The sequence below is a fragment of the Verticillium alfalfae genome, genomic scaffold (genome assembly GCF_000150825.1).
Source record: "Verticillium alfalfae VaMs.102 supercont1.7 genomic scaffold, whole genome shotgun sequence".
Lineage (NCBI taxonomy): Eukaryota > Fungi > Ascomycota > Sordariomycetes > Glomerellales > Plectosphaerellaceae > Verticillium > Verticillium alfalfae.
In genome coordinates, this window is record NW_003315032.1 from 1129564 (window position 1) to 1145273 (window position 15710).

General features: G+C 53.8%; 5 protein-coding genes across 5 annotated transcripts; 4 read left to right on the forward strand and 1 right to left on the reverse strand.

Annotated features, from left to right (window-relative positions):
• Positions 1-165: 165 nt before the first annotated feature.
• Positions 166-3147, forward strand: VDBG_06175 (conserved hypothetical protein; the record flags this gene model as incomplete). Its single annotated transcript, XM_003003687.1, has 2 exons — positions 166-348; positions 412-3147. 2 exons carry the CDS (start codon positions 166-168, stop codon positions 3145-3147), a joined length of 2919 nt encoding a protein of 972 aa, XP_003003733.1.
• A 276-nt stretch (positions 3148-3423) lies between these two features.
• On the forward strand, positions 3424-4362 carry VDBG_06176 (conserved hypothetical protein; the record flags this gene model as incomplete). The annotated part of the gene is made up of 2 exons (XM_003003688.1): positions 3424-4261; positions 4322-4362. The coding sequence occupies 2 exons, from the start codon at positions 3424-3426 to the stop codon at positions 4360-4362; spliced, it is 879 nt and encodes a 292-aa protein (XP_003003734.1).
• A 3419-nt stretch (positions 4363-7781) lies between these two features.
• Positions 7782-9161, forward strand: VDBG_06177 (chitin deacetylase; the record flags this gene model as incomplete). The annotated part of the gene is made up of 2 exons (XM_003003689.1): positions 7782-8371; positions 8427-9161. 2 exons carry the CDS (start codon positions 7829-7831, stop codon positions 9159-9161), a joined length of 1278 nt encoding a protein of 425 aa, XP_003003735.1.
• Positions 9162-10282: 1121 nt separating this feature from the next.
• On the reverse strand, positions 10283-12389 carry VDBG_06178 (predicted protein; the record flags this gene model as incomplete). Its single annotated transcript, XM_003003690.1, has 7 exons — positions 10283-10684; positions 10741-10961; positions 11023-11249; positions 11299-11468; positions 11524-11701; positions 11857-12207; positions 12274-12389. The coding sequence occupies 7 exons, from the start codon at positions 12387-12389 to the stop codon at positions 10283-10285; spliced, it is 1665 nt and encodes a 554-aa protein (XP_003003736.1).
• A 1070-nt stretch (positions 12390-13459) lies between these two features.
• Positions 13460-14708, forward strand: VDBG_06179 (flavonol synthase/flavanone 3-hydroxylase; the record flags this gene model as incomplete). Its single annotated transcript, XM_003003691.1, has 3 exons — positions 13460-14159; positions 14216-14603; positions 14679-14708. The coding sequence occupies 3 exons, from the start codon at positions 13501-13503 to the stop codon at positions 14706-14708; spliced, it is 1077 nt and encodes a 358-aa protein (XP_003003737.1).
• Between the last annotated feature and the right edge of the window lie 1002 nt (positions 14709-15710).

Consider the following 15710-nt stretch of genomic DNA (forward strand, 5'->3'; position numbering starts at 1 on the left):
GAGTTCATTCGGAGCGCTCATCCAGCCGAGCAGTTCGCCAGCACCCTCAACGGGAAACATAGCAACTTTGAAGACGACTGTCGACCACCTGAAGAAAACCGACAGCTCGATTCGTGCAGACACGCCCAGGCTCTTACGCAGCTTCCCATCGGGAGATGTCTCGCGATGACTACCCAGGTGTTGATAGCCCACACGGGCCAGCGGTTGCAGGTTGTCGACACGACTCCGTTCTCTTCACTTGATGAGTTCAAGAGCTGGGTGGCCCGCCAGACATCTATACCCTCCCACCAGCTCGTCGCCTTGACGGGACAGGGCAAGACTGTCAAGGTGGCGAGGCTGCACCAGGAGGTTCGACCGGTCCCATCGCTATCTGCTGTGTATTGCATGACGTGCTGACTATTTGGCTTGTAGGGCGAAGTCTACGTCTATGATCTCAGAGTCACATCAGCCACGCCTGGCTCTGCCGAGTCTCTCGTCTCCGAAGTCCCCGCCCCGAAACGATATGCTGTTCCCAAGGCCCCCGACTACATCGACAACAGCCATGACATGGCGGCGTGGCAGACGCTGTGCCGCGAGCGGCAAGCTTGGGCGTTGGGCCTCGCTGCTGACGCGGCGCGCATGGAGGAGACGACGCGCGAACGCTACAGCGAGATGGACATCATGATCAAGTGCCTCGACGCAGCCGTCGCCAACCTTGAACTCAGCATCAAGAAGATCGAGCCCCAATATGCTGAGCTGAAGAAATACGTCAAACCAGCATTGGAGGAACATACCCAGCTGGCAAGCAACTGGGAGCAGTACCTGAATCTCGCGAAGAATGTCCCCATTTCGGCAGCCATGGTCAACTTCATGACGTCCAAGGATGTCAAGAAGAAACAAGCAACGCTGGATGACTTGCTGCAGCTGGACACGGTGAAAAAGGCGGGTTCGCTGGCGGCTACATCAGAAAAGAAGTTTGCGCGGAAAGCCAGCGACCTGGACAAGGCCGTCGACACGATGTACCAAGGGCTGGAACATCTGATTGGTGAGTTCGAAAACCTGGTGAGCCGCTCGGCTTTGTCGCACAGCGAGGAGGCCGGGCAGCTTCTTCAGGACATTGAGGCTGTCGTGGGCAAGATTGATACGGATGCCCAAATTGTCCAAGAGTACGGCCAGCGCGACCTTGCGCAAGCCTCCAAAACGGCACAAAACCAGACGGAACGACTCATCCCAAGTTTGAGGAAACGAGCGAAAGAGATGGACGACATGCTTGCGTATGCCACGTCTGCGCGCAACACCATTGCGGCGGACGCCGTCGACTTCATGCGTACGATCAACGATATCTCAAACCTACATGGCAACGTTAAGACCCAGTGCCAAAATCTCCGCGAGTCCGATGAGGATATGACAACGTTTGACTACCTTCGCCTGATACACCAATTGCCGTATATGTATTCCTCGTTTGTTGGCGAAGCCATTCGGCGACGAGAGTGGACGGAGAAGGTGAAAACCGACTCTTCAACCTTGGCCAACGAGATGGCACTCTTCCAAGACGAGGAGTCGAAACGTCGGAAAAAGTGGCAGAAGAGTATCGGCAGTACATATGGGCCTGACAGCTTCAGCAATACCATCTTGGGATTAGAGGTGAACCTGCTAGGCGAGGAAGAGGAGTGGCCAGTCATGGCGAAGCCCGACCTAGAGGAGTTTCTCGGGCACCTCAAGCAGCAGCAGACTGAAAGCGCATTACTAGAAGAGGTACAGGAGCTTGTGAACGAGCTCAATGCGCCGACAAAGCAGCAGTCGAAACGCGTCAAGGCTTTCAAGAACGGAAGTGTTCACGAGGCAGCACTGGGTAGGAGTGGCTTGATGATTCGCGGCGATGATGACTTGCTCCGGACGTTGCAAGAAGACAAGATGAAGCTCGAGAACAGGCTCAAGACAGCCGAAAGTAGAGTCAGGCGTCTCGAGGATCTTCTTCATCGAGGTCAGGCAACACGTCCAGGCCTAGGGTCTCTGTTCGGACACGACCGCAACGACTCTACGGCTTCGATCAAGTCGACCCCTATGTCCGAGGAGCGGCGCCATTCGTCGGCGGGTACAGACATACTGCAACAGAGGATACAGCAGCTTGAAACGGACGTCGCCGCCGAAAGGGAACGCTCTACAGTGTTGGAGAAAGACCTCCTCGCCCAGATGACGCAGCACAAGGACACCCAGGGTCAGATGGAGGAGGCCAACATTACGAAGAAGGACCTGCTTGGAAACATGGAGGCACTCAAACGAGAATTTGTCGAGGAGCGTAAGTCGCTCGAAGACGAAATTAAGACCCTGAAAGCTCGCATCGAAGACAACGAAGATGAAATGGAAAACTTTGGCGAGTCCAGGGAGAATGAGAAGGCAACATATGATGGCCGTGTCTCAGCGCTTGACCAGGAGATCGAGAGGCTCCGCAAGGAACAGAAGGATGAGGCACTGAAGGCTCAAGGCCAAGTCGAATTTCTTCGCAACGAAGCTAGACTACAGCGCGAGCAAAATGAAAGCCTCGAGATGCAGCTTCAAGCAGTGCTTGACGAGAACAGGACGGTCTTGGCAGAGCTCGACATCTCGAGGGAGTCAAGCAGCTCTCAACGCAAGGCACTACGAAGCCTTCATGAGCAGCTTGCTCCGAATGACAGGCTCCCTGAAGACATGCTCGATCTGATCGACGCCACGCTGGCGCGGTCAGCTGAAGTTGTCGCCAGACTGCAGTCTTCAGATAACGACAAGGCTGTTCTCAAATCCAACACTGAGAAACTACATGAAGAGCTCACAACTCTCAAGGATGAGCTCGCCGAGTCTCAGAAACAAGTGGCCACGAAAGAAGAGTCAGCTATGCACCTTCGAGAAAGCCTGGACGAAGAGAGAGCCAAAGTCAGTGCTCTTGAGAAAGATGCCGCTGGCGCTCGGAGTCAGCTGGACCAACTTCGTGCCAAAATTGCACACGGCGAGACTGGCTCAGAGAGCTTGCGGAAGCAACTGGACGAAGTTGAGCAGAATGCCAGAACCATCGGCGAAGAACTTGCTTCCAAGCAATCACAGGTGGGCAGCCTCGAAGAGAAGCTTCACATGTTTCCGCGAAAAGCTCCAGGTGTCACAGGATCATCACTCGGCGCTGACAGGAAGATTTGACGCGCGGACTGGACCACACGAAGAACTTGACGCAACGTATTTATGCTCAAAACGATCGAATGTGTCGACTTTTAGAACGGCTTGGTTTTGCTGTTACTCGCGACAAGGCCTCCTCGGCGATGACCTCACCAAGGTCCCCAGGGCCGAGCGTGGTTCCATGAGCCAGACACAAGTTGCCAATGATTCGTCTGACCAGGGTTCCCATCGATCCGCCGTTCTTCCACGTTCCAGAACCGCAATTTGGCTGACAGTACCGACCTGGAACTACTGTACTGGATGAACAGTAGCGAGATTGGAGCTGAGCAAAACAAGTACGATGCGTTCATGAATAAGTTGGGCCACTTTGATATGGACCAGTTCGCCGAGACAATTTACCGCCGCGTCAAGGACGTTGAGCACTTGGCACGAAAGCTTCAACGCGATTCTCGTGCTTATCGCGAGAAGGCTCGCTCCTTGCAAAAGGATGCCCACGAGAAGATTGCTTACAAACACTTCAAAGAGGGTGATCTCGCCCTCTTTCTTCCTACAAGGAATCAAAGCTCGGGGGCTTGGGCTGCCTTCAACGTCGGTTTCCCGCATTACTTCCTGCGCGAGCAGGATAGCCACCGACTGCGGTCACGAGAGTGGCTCGTGGCGCGCATCTCGCGGATCGAGGAGCGAGTCGTTGACCTCTCCAAGAGCCTCCACAGGCAGCTCCCGGACACGGACTCTTTCAACGACGAAGACGATAATCCATTTCAGCTATCCGATGGACTGCGGTGGTACATGATCGACGCTGTGGAGGATAAAGCTGGGGCGCCGTCGACACCTGGCCTCGGCAAGTCGACCATCGCGACGAATAATGTCGAGGCTCGCGCAGACATGCATACCCACGCGCAAGCCAGCGCAAAGGACAAACAGCGGGCTGCGGGCCACAGCATCGAGGGCGTCAGTAAGGCGCTGTCCAAGAGCTTAGAAAGTCGGCGTAGCAGCACAAATTCGAAGAAAGCCCTACCCCTCGGTGCGGGCGCGCATCTTCTCAAAGGCAACGCTGTTGCGAGCGAGACCAACTCTCTGCGCACGGCGCCAGCGGAGAGTCCCGCCTGCGCAGGAGCCGCAGGCGCCAGAGGCCGAGGTACGAAAAGATATCGATTCCCTGATGGGGCCCTGAGCACCGCTGATCCAAAGGGTGCAGGCGTCTGGGCCAATACTCGCGCGCGAGACGAGCGGTGTTAGTGAAGCGGCATCGAAGAGGAGTGTGGTGTGGGACCCGCTATGGAGCGTGGATGTAGCGTTTGAGAGTGGAGGGAAGCCGACATGATGTAGTTTTGCATGGTGTATCGGTCATCATAGACCCGAGACGCCCTATGTGTACATCGTACTTGGGGTTACTCCATGGCATGTAGTACTATTCCTAGCGCTGTTTTTTTCTTTCATATAGCATTTCGGTGTTGGTGGTCGGGCACTGGGCAAGCGACAGAATACAATTCAAATTGTATAGAAATGAGTTGCATGTTATTGCCTTCTCTGGCTAAGCCGGCGAAACGTAATCGGCTGTCAGTCATAGTCCGTCTCGGTGCCGTACAAGAGAATGCGCGTTGCAACACGCTGCATGTATTTACATACAGTAGCACACAAGCGGCGGTAGGGTATTACACAGTTTGACACGCTGTCGTTTTTGTTTTCAATCAAATAGTGCTCGATTCGACTACTGGGTTGAACAGCACGTCATAGCGTCCTTGTCAAAGATTCATGTTGCCAGTACAGACATGTCATTTTTGATGAAGGTCGTCTACAGATGCCTCTTCGGAATAAGGGTTCAGAAACACTAGCATCATGAATGCACGTGTCAATCGAGGCTTCCACCGTGTTTTCTCCAGAGAAGATTGGTAATGAATAGACGCTTTCCGTCGAATCCAGCTGTGATTCATGAAGCTGTCTGCTACTCACACAGATATAAAGCATTGTTCACGTGTGCTGGCGACTTGTTGGGAAACAGCTATTGGCCTGTCCAAGCTTCTTCGAGCGAAAGGCACGCCTCACTGGCTTGTCCGATTGACGAAGTCGATCACAGATCTACTAAGCAAGGGTGTCATATGGCACTCGACACCCTCAGTTGGGCTACCTTGCGCAAGTCATCCACAGGAAGAAATGGCTTGCATGATTTACCATGCTGGCGGAGGGTTTTCCCCCGCGTCGACGCCACCGTTGGCGAGGCCAGCCGAGTGAGAGCCCCTTAAAGATGGGGGTACTGGACAACGCCCAGAATATGGCTTAAAACCCCAAAATGCCTACCATGGAGGAGCTCAGCTGAAAGAGCGTGCAATGATTCAAGTTGTCTTGACGCTGTCTTGACTCTGTTGTAGAACTACTGGCGACATCGCCGCCACCATGCCAGAGGCCGCTGTCTGTGTTTCTACGAAGGAATGGAGTGGAAGTGAAAGGCTGTGGCGCACTGCGGCCACAGTGGCTGTGTCCCCGTTGTCTCAAGACTGGTCTCCTCCTGCCAGCACTTCATCAGACACCACTACCATTGGCCGCACCTCGCATGTTGACGCATATCGATACGTGGAGCTCCTCAATGCCATTCTCTTCGGTTCAGCATTGCCATGGCTATCGTTCGGGGTCGCATTCCATCATCGACATCTCCCGCAAAATGCCCGAGATAGGCGAAAAACGCATGCCGCCAAACGCCTCCGTAGCTTAGGATGATGCTTCTCGACGCCTCTCCCGCCATCCCCGCACTAGTCGATTGACTTGAGCTGAGACTGCTTCTCACAGGCGTTCTCGCCATCCTGTGTAGTACGCTACAGGACGCACCTTCAGAGAACATTCGGAACGGCAGCACGGGCACGCCACACGTCACCCAAATTTCTCGTGGGACATGTCTCTTGGCATCAACCTAGGCAGGCATGTTTCCTGGTCGCACCGACACCGACCAGAGAGCGAACCCGAGGCGGCCATTGCTGTTGTTGTCGCCCAACACTGGTCTTTTCGTCGACGAAGTTGCTGGTTCATCCGATCGCTCGGCGACAAATTGATACAGCTGTCTGTCATCCTGTCCTACAACTTCAGGGCGGAGAAAATCGCTGCGCAAGCTCGAGCCACCAACTGGAGGTCCGGGGACAGGTAGACACAGACGCTAGACTACAGGATACAGGCCAAGATTGTTTCGTGTGGATGCATGTTTCCCTCCCTGCTTCTGCGCCGTCACCACAATCAGTCACAGGTTGAACGCCCCCACCAGCTCCTTCACCGTCGCAGATGCTTGCTTTTGTCATGGTCCTTGTTGAACTTCTGACACACGCGCGCGTGTGATTCTGAGATACAACAGTGTCTCGCACAATGCGGCACGCAATGGCGCGTCATCGAAAAAGCAGGAGGCGGGCCTGTACGCCCGGATACCTTTAGGACAATGTACCAGCTAGTGACTGGGGACAGAACCTGGCCGTTGGGTCCTCGGGAAAATTCGATGCCAAACTCGATGGACGTCCTGGATCCACCCCATATCATCCAGTTTTGGGTACTTCTCCCACCCAAATGCTCCAGCTTTTGGTATGATTCGACAGTTGGGGGCGAGGACCTTGACCTAATCAGGGGTACGAGGGCTACAACTGGCTCAGATTGGGGATGTTCCTGCATTAGCCCTTACGACCAAGGAGTGCCGAGAGCCCCTAGAAAGAAGACTGTCTCGTGTCCGGACTTGGCGACCACCCGACTCGTACGAGGGGTGCCCAGCGACTTGGGCGACACGAGTTGAGGTCTCATGGCAAGACCAGAGAATTCGCCAGGAACCTGATCGCGAGCCCTATACTGCAGCTCATCAATGCGGCACTGATCATCTCGCAAACTCGTCGCCTCTCCAGTACCTCGTACACGTTCTACAGGTACAGCAACCGACCATCGACTGTAGCGCAGGGCCCAGGGCGGTGTTACGAGACCTTGCCTGATATCACCTAACGCAAGCTGAACCTTATCCTTTGGTTCACACCATGCGACTGACCTCAGCGTGCTCATCCATGGTATCCCCTCTCGAGCCTCGAGCCACATATCTAGTTGCGGTCATGACTGAACATTGCCAGCCCAAGACCCATCTCCGAGTGTTCTCGCACTCCAAACACTGTCAGCAGCCCGAGGCATGAACAGTCTTGGCCTTCGTCGTCGTTGACACATTTCTGGTAGCTGTTCCCACTTGGTAACAGAGGGGTGGGGGGTTCTTGTGGCTCACGCTGACCCTCGGCCAGCTTGGCGCTCCACGCCTTGTCTTACTATCGCAATGCACCAACGATTTGAGGCGTTTCTGGGGGCCAACCGGCCGGCTTCCTTGCGTTTCGCGCAGCTTGACGCTTTTCGCACCAAACCCCCCGGTCGTGGTGGGTTATGCTTATAATTGGCCTCGGGGCAGTCTTGCGTGCCCACCATTTCACTGCGCTCCATCCCGGACGATGCTCGATGTCGTAGCCACTCCGCCCACCCCTGCTCTGATCAGTTGCAAGGCCAGCGCATTGATACATGGTCATCTCCCACTGGGAATACGGATTATGGAGTCTAGCAGCCTAGGTGCTCGCCCGACACTGCTTGGCATGCAGTCCAAATATAATAGAATGCTCACTCTGCTGCCTGCTTGCGTGCCCGGCTTGTATGCTCTCCTTATCGGTTTTGATCGCTCCAGTCACTCGCTTTTTTGCTTCGTTCGTCCATAATGTTTATCAACGCTCCTTCAGTTTCACTACTTGCGACCCTCGCCGCTCTCAGCGAGGTAACTTTCGCCGCGCCTGGCAATGTGCAAAAGAGAGAACTTTCAGCTCGTCAGGATAGTCGGCCGCGCCTTGGCAATGTAGCCTACGGTTCCGAGATTGTCTCGTGCAGCAGCCCCGGCAAGATTGCCCTCACTTTCGATGATGGGCCGGGTACTTTGACGGCCGGCATCGTCGACACCCTCGAGAAGAACAATGTGAAGGGCACCTTCTTCATGGTTGGAAAGAATGGAGGGGATGGACTCACCACCGGGAACTACGACTCGCTCCTCAAGCGCATGCATGCCAGCGGCCACCATCTTGCCAGTCACTCATTCAGCCATCCCAACTTTGACGAGATCGACTACGACCAAAAAGTGCTTGAGCTCGAGAAGAACGAAAAGGCTTTCGCTGACATTCTCGGATTCATCCCAACTTACTTCCGCCCTCCTTACACCGCCTGCAACCAGGAGTGCTACCAGGCCCTTGGGGATATGGGCTACCATGTTGTATGTTCTCGTTTTCTGGGGAGAGGGATAAGGAAAACACTGACCTCGTTTGCAGACTGACTACGACCTCGACACCAAGGACTGGGAGGCCGGCGGCGTCAACGCCAAGGCAAGGTACAGCTCTGCCGTCAAAGCCGCCGACCCCTCCTCTAGCTCGTTCATCTCGCTGTCTCACGACATTCAGGATTTCACCGCCAACGGTTTCGTCCAGTTCATGATTGACGTGGGCAAAGAGAAGGGTTTCCAGTTCGTTACACTCGGCGAGTGCCTCGGCGACCCTGCGAGCAACTGGTATCGTGACCCGAAGACCTTTGGCCCTGCCGATACCTCGATCGACCCCCCCGAGCCCAGCACCACCTCGATTAGCAGCACTGCGACACCAACATCCACCAAGGCCCCCGAGCCCAAGAAGCCCAAGGAGACCACCAAGACAGAGTCGGAGGCGTCAAGCTCCACCAGTATTGCCAAGTACATCCCGGCGCCCACAGACGGTCGCTTCATCGAGGCCAGCTCCATCGTTGAAACTTCAACCTTTGTGTCTGAAGACGCATCAACCACAGTGACCCTAACTACTACTTTCGCCACCACGACCGCCATAACAATCGCTTCTTCTGCTGTCACGAGCAGCACCTCCAACACTACCAACGCAGAGCCCTCGACGCCCACCGAAACCAGCAGCGAGTCCGCGCCGTCGGCCGTTGATGAGGACAGCGCCGCCATTGCAGTGCCTGCGCTCTCCAGGACCTTTGTCAGTTCTCTGGTGGGTTTCGCAGCCTGGATGCTTCTCTAGAAGGGGGCAGCAAAAGGAACTCTCCAAGCAAGCCCTGCGCGGTATTCCTCTGGAGAGATTGGGCGTTTGACGTCCTCATACGATTACTATGTGATACGGTGCACGGTGAAATACCCCGCTGGTCTCGGTACATAAACAAACATACCTTACGCACCATGATGGCACCCCTTTTCTATCTTCTCGCGGGACTTATTTGACTGATGGCCTCACCGGGATGAAAGGAGGACTACTATGTTATTTCCCACACGCCGTCTGAGCTATGCGATACCCGGCGAACATGATGTTTCGTCTAATGAACGTGTAAACTTTTGATAACCTTTTCATAAACATACTGGTCTGCGTTTCTCGGCCCATGAACATAACTATGAGGGTATTTTGGCATGGAGAGACCCCGCATGGCGGAAATTATGATGTTGATGCTTTTCTCGTATTCCTGCTGTGATGATCAACCGTATCGGGCATGGCTTGGCGGCGAGCTATGGGGCGTGTTTTGAAGGCGGTGTCCAGAACGATTGGTGCGTGCCAGGGGGTCCGAGGAATCACTGCTCTTATTTGCACATGGTTACGGGGACGTTCGTTGTTCGAAAGGGCATGAGATCGCGAGGCAATCGTAGGTCACCCTGTTGACATTGACCAGACGACCTGTCCACCAGGAATATGCAACGGCAGTGTGTTCCTCTTGTCGACCGTGGTCTTCGGTTCATCCAGGAAGGCTAGCTTATGCCTGTTATTCTTGGTGGTTTAAGAAAAGACTTACTTCTTCACGCTTAGGAAGTGCTCCCTAAATGGCCAACCTATTTTCTCCCCTGAATCTGGGGAAGAAAATATTCCCAGCACTACCGCCAAGCGCCGCGTTCTGCAAACACTAGGACAAAACTTATTCATATTACGACAGTACCCTGCCTGGGTTGGCTTTTGAGTTTTCATTTTGAAAGATAATGTACTATACGCCTAGGATGACTAGAAGTATTCATCTTGTTACATGATGTACTCCATGCCTGGGTACGTGGTTGATGTTGGGAACACGAGCTAAGAACTACATTTTACCTCAACTGGTTCTTGCCGGTACTGTACGTTCTGCAGCAATCCCATCCGCTGCTCGCGCCCTCTCAGCTGGCCGTTCAAGGCTCCGCCCCATAGCCAAGAAATCCACCGGCAAAAAAGTCCTCCATATTAGGAAACATTTCGCTCCAGTCTATCTCATACTCGTGGGCCACGGTGTTCGCCCCACGAGCCACTCCGTCCGGTGCCAACATTTCAGTCACTCTTGTGACGCTATCTGTGAGAGCAGCTCCGGCCATGATCTGCTGGCTGCCGTCGAGGCGAGGCAAAAGTTTCTGCTGGGCGAGGTTGCCGAACCTGCCCGCCCATGACTTGCTGGGATCTTGGCCCACCCAGTAACTGACTTGCGCGACAAGGTCTGCGGCGCTGCGATCCGGGAAATTGGAGACTGTCTCGCCGTAGTGCGAGAGGATCAAAGCGCCGTAGACCAGACGGAGGCACATGTTGGAGCCGAGAGAGGACTTGAGATGGGTTGGCAGTTTCAGGAAGGGTTCTGCAGTATCACACGTGCGTGAACACAGGCATCCACTCTGAGGTCCGCTTTCGCCTTCTCAGCCGTATTTGGGGAATCCGCAGTGGTTCGGGAAGCGGCATCGTCGAAGGCCTGAGAGGTTGTGGCATGGTTGGACATGAATATGTTGGATGATAGGCCTTCATCGAGCTCCTGGAGGGATCTCATTATGAGAATGAGAGACGCGGAGTGATGGCCGATCTTGAGCTTTAGCGCCGTTGGAAGGTCTGGATAAACGAGCATAGTTCAGTATGAAAGATGCTTTTTCACATTTCAAGCTTGACCTACCAAGTAAGTGGCGCCAGCGCGCTTCCCAGTCGGCGAAATAAGTGCTACTGGCAATAAACTTTCGCGGCTGGCGTTTCTCTAGCTTGCTGAGGAGGGAGGAATACAGAGAAGCCTCGGCTACCAGCATACCATCCTGCATGGAGGCGTCATAGAAACTCAGCAGAATGTTGCAGTGGTCCAGGTAGTCCTTAGGGATGACGGAAGGCCGGCCTGTGGTGGCTGCCCAGCTGTGAAAATTGTTAGTGGTCAGCGGCGAGGCAACATTAATGGACGTACTGCAGGTGATGCAACGATATTGTAGACCACAACCGAACGGCTTTTTGGTCTTCCAAATTGGCAGTTTCGTTCTTGATTTTGTTGACAATGCTTGAGAAGCTGATGCTCAACATGGCTTGCTTGGCGCAGTAGCCTGTCAAGACCCAACTGTCGATATACTCAGAGTTGAGCTGGCAAGCACGCGATCAGTTCACTTTCAGGGTCTACTAGGGGAGTTCAACCTACATGCTTGGCAGAAGATCCATTGTCGCTCATGAGGAAGATTCCATAGATTTCCTCCAGGGTCAAAGGACTGATCAGGAGAACCTGGCCTAGGGACATCCTGACGCGGTCATGAACCTTTTGATGAACGGCATCCACAACGAGGTCGGGCCGGTGTGGTATGGCCTGCAGGCAGCACATACTATGAAGAAATGACGAGGTCTGTCGAAGATCATTGCTCGACACAACTCCGATCATTTCCTTCAAAAGCCAATCGTGCTTCCCTTGAGCATGAAAACTTGGCGGCCACGTAAGCTAAGTTGAATCTTCGACGAGAACCCAATGGAGCCCACTCACGTTCTGATGAGCTCATATGCTTCTGTTTCGGACAAGATAGCATCATGCACCAGGTCGCCCTTAGCAAGGCTTCGCGGTCTCGTGTAAACACCCGTGTACCGGCGGCCAATCTCGCGGAGTACTACGACTGGCGCGGAGCTGACAGCGTAGTCCGCAGGGTCCAATATTCGGCCGGGGCCAGACTCATCGCCTTCAGGCAAGGAGGCAGCCTCATCATTGACCGGGGGTTCTCTCTCTTCTTCTGAGGGGTTCCCACGACTGGTCCTGTCGTCCATTCGGTCTGTGACCGATTGAACGAGGCGCGTTAACTGACGTAACGCATCCTGTGTCTCCCGTTGAGTCTCGAGCAATCTGTGACTCATCGCGTCAGTCATTTGATGGAGGATATTCTCAAAGACTTGAAAGTTCATGTCTCACTTGGCTTCTATAGCAGACAATGATTTTGGGCTTTCTTGATATTGTGCTACGACGTCCACGTCCTCGCGGCGCGAACAAGAGATTCTGCAATACATTGTCAGTATGACACGGACCATGGTGGCCCTGACAAGGGTCGTGGAGGATCAGTCACCGTAGATTCTGGCATCTGCGGCACGCTTGCGCGTGGATGTCGTAGTCGCATTTGCACTTCAACTTCTGACACGACTCGCAGGAAAAGACGCGTCGCCGACGTTTCTGGGCCGGCTGAGGCTCTTCGGATTCGCCGTTTGCCACGCGGCTGGGAGATGTTGGTCCAATTGTGCGCGAACGCTTCTCATACATGTTGACGGAGAGATGTAGACCACGATTGCGATGCAGGCATCCCATGAAGATAGGAATGTGGTGCACCAAGAAATCGAGCGTCTACCGCCTTGGAGCAAAGGGTGACAGACCTGTTTAGGCCTACCGCGGGTTTTTAGCGAACCTTTACCCCACACATCCACAAAGTAAGCCTACGGTCCGTCTCAGCGCCTACCGTCGTCACCTGGAGCATCGTATGGAACGTCTCGTTGAGCCGCCTTGAGAATCATGTCTGTCGAGAGTTTTGTCAATCTTTCTGCAATACCCTAGACTTGATGCGTCTTGACATGGTATGATGTCCTCATTTACCGCCGATTCTGCGCACGAGGTACGAGCAAAAACAGAGCATGCACCATGAACCGAGCATGAATAGGAGCCTATGCAGTCTCAGATTCTGAAGACAGGCAATATGCTACTCGTAGACCATCTGAAGCCTGTAGATCACTGTAGATATGTGAATAGGGGCCTACAGTGTCGTATTTGCATATGCATCGACGCTGGATTGGTCATATCCTGCAATTCATATCTATCGGAGGCCGTATTCTCCTCGCTAATGAAGTAAGGAATGATGCTGAGGATAGAGGGCGTTGAACAGTGAAGTAAAGCCCGTGTGTCGCCGATTGCTGGACAGATCTTATCTTGCGAGGATCATCGGCAGATGCGGGGTACGCCTCCAGCGTGCTTCGTGAACCACCGGAGACCGACGGAGACCGTCAACGCCTCATGTTCGCCCACCCTGTCGTCTCTTGGCCTCGCACCTGAAGATACAATCCGTAATCGGTATCATCCATATTTAATCGTCAAACAATTGATAATCGAGCACCAGAGCGGCATATTAGAATTCTTGCAGTCTACAACCCCGCGAAAATGACTACGACTTCAACCAAGACCAAGTCTCCCGAGACCTATAAGCTGGAACTGGCTTCGGCCTACGGCTCAGTGTATCGGGATGTACTGAAAACACCCCCTCGAGATTGCAACAGCTCTGAGGTCCCCATAATCGACTTGTCTGGAATACAAGGCAGCGAGCAAGAGAGGCGGGCGCTGGCAAATGTCGTTCGCGACGCTTCGCAAAATACAGGATTCTTCTACATCAAGAACCACGGTATCGCCCGCGAGAAGATCGAAGCAGCTTTCAAGCAGGGCCACAAATTCTTCGCCCAGCCAGTCGAGCAGAAAGAAGTCATAGCACAGAGGCACTCCAATTTTTACAATGGTTGGAGTCGCAGGGGCCATATTTCTCCAACCGAGTCCATGGACCTCAAGGAAGGCTTCAGCTTTAGGTACGACCCCAAGTACGACCCGCAGGAGAAAGACTTGGACGCCATCCCACCAGAAGTTCAAGAATGGCTCCGCGGCGAAGACTTTGTGTGGGAGGGGACCAGTCACCTACCCGGGTTCAAGGACGCTATGCTCGCCTATTGGCAGGCATGCTTGTCTCTTGCCAGAAACATGATCAAGATCTTTGCCCTAGCTCTCGACGTGCCCGAAGACTACTTTGACAATCTGGTCACTTACCCTGGAAGGTTTGTACCCCACCATCCCCTCCTCTGCTTGACTATGACAACTGACATTCCCGCAGCGACGGTGTCATCAACTTCTACCCCAGAAACACAGCCGCAGAGGACGCCGTCCTGGACGTCGGCCTGGGCGCACATACGGATCTACAGTGCTTCACTTTCCTCTGGCAAGACCACATCGGAGGCCTTCAAGTCCTCACGAATGAAGGGCAGTGGATCAAGGTGCCCCCCATTCCCGACACGTTTGTTGTCAATATTGGAGACTTCTTGATGCGGCTCTCGAACGACAAATTCCAGTCGACCGTTCATCGCGTCTTCAACCACGCACCTGAGGACCGCATCTCCATGCCGTTTTTCTTTGGGTTCAATTTCAACGAGACGTGCTCCGTACTGCCGAGCTGTACGGACGAGAAGAACCCACCGAAATACGAGCCGATCAGCTGTGGGAATGTAAGTTTTATTCCCAAATCAGAACCATATGGCTTTCCAGCAAATTGTTGACAGGCATGTCAGTGGTGTGCGCAGAGATTCGCAAAGACCTTCACCAAAGACTAGTGTCGCTTGCTTTCCATCTTCATTCCGGGGCCTTGAGGAGGTGAGAACCTAGCGTCGCTTGCCCACAGTTAGACACTCCATAGGAGATGCGTGTGTGTTCAGTAGCATCAATGAAGCCCAGTCAAGACGGCCTCTTGGAAATATTGCCTGGATTGGGTACGAATTTTCAGGCACCGACGTCTTGAAATTGCCTGGAAAACGATCCTTCTCGAGTTCTGCCAGACTTCGGCTGCAGGTACGAAATTTATGGCACGACTTCTGCACTGCTTGCAATGTTTTGTATGGTTTAAGTCGGCGTTTTCCCTAGTTAACGTATCCTTCCATGCTCGGGATCATCATAGTTCTTTCCGTGTCTGAGGAGTTTGCCTGATGGGGTCGCTACAGCAGGCTGTTACTTATACCACAATTCGAATAATTAGCGTCATGACCCTTCAAGCCCTGTGAAATGGACTGACGGCCTCTTGAATGTTACATTATTTCCATGATTGCAGAGCAAATTTGAGGCCCTGCAAGCCACGCAAAATATTCCATCTTGGCCCTACATCAGTATTTCGGGAACTCCATGTCCTCAAAGTCACAGAGATGCATTCATTGCATTCATAAAACCCATTCTCACCAGCCCTTGCACGACCGACCTCGGTCAAAGGACCCCTTCGCCGAATCCACTCCGAAACCGTCATCTCACCCGCCCCACGAGGCCATTTTGTCTCGTCAGCATACGCCACTCATTCAGCCCTCTCCATCAGCGCTCCGGAACCTCCGGCCGCTTGGAAGCCTCCTGTACCCCAAAACCCGGCCAACACCCCTCGTGGCCGAGAGCCTCATCTGCCAAGATGGACTTTCGACAGGCATCTCCCCGGAGTCTCGCGCCGTGCAGTTCGACGCCACGGCGCCCTTTCTGCTTCCTGATCTGTGCGGAAGAGAAACATGATAGACGAGACGCACCCTCGGAGAGTTTGTGCGCAAAGCGCCCCAGATGCCGCGCCATCCGGCCCGGCATGA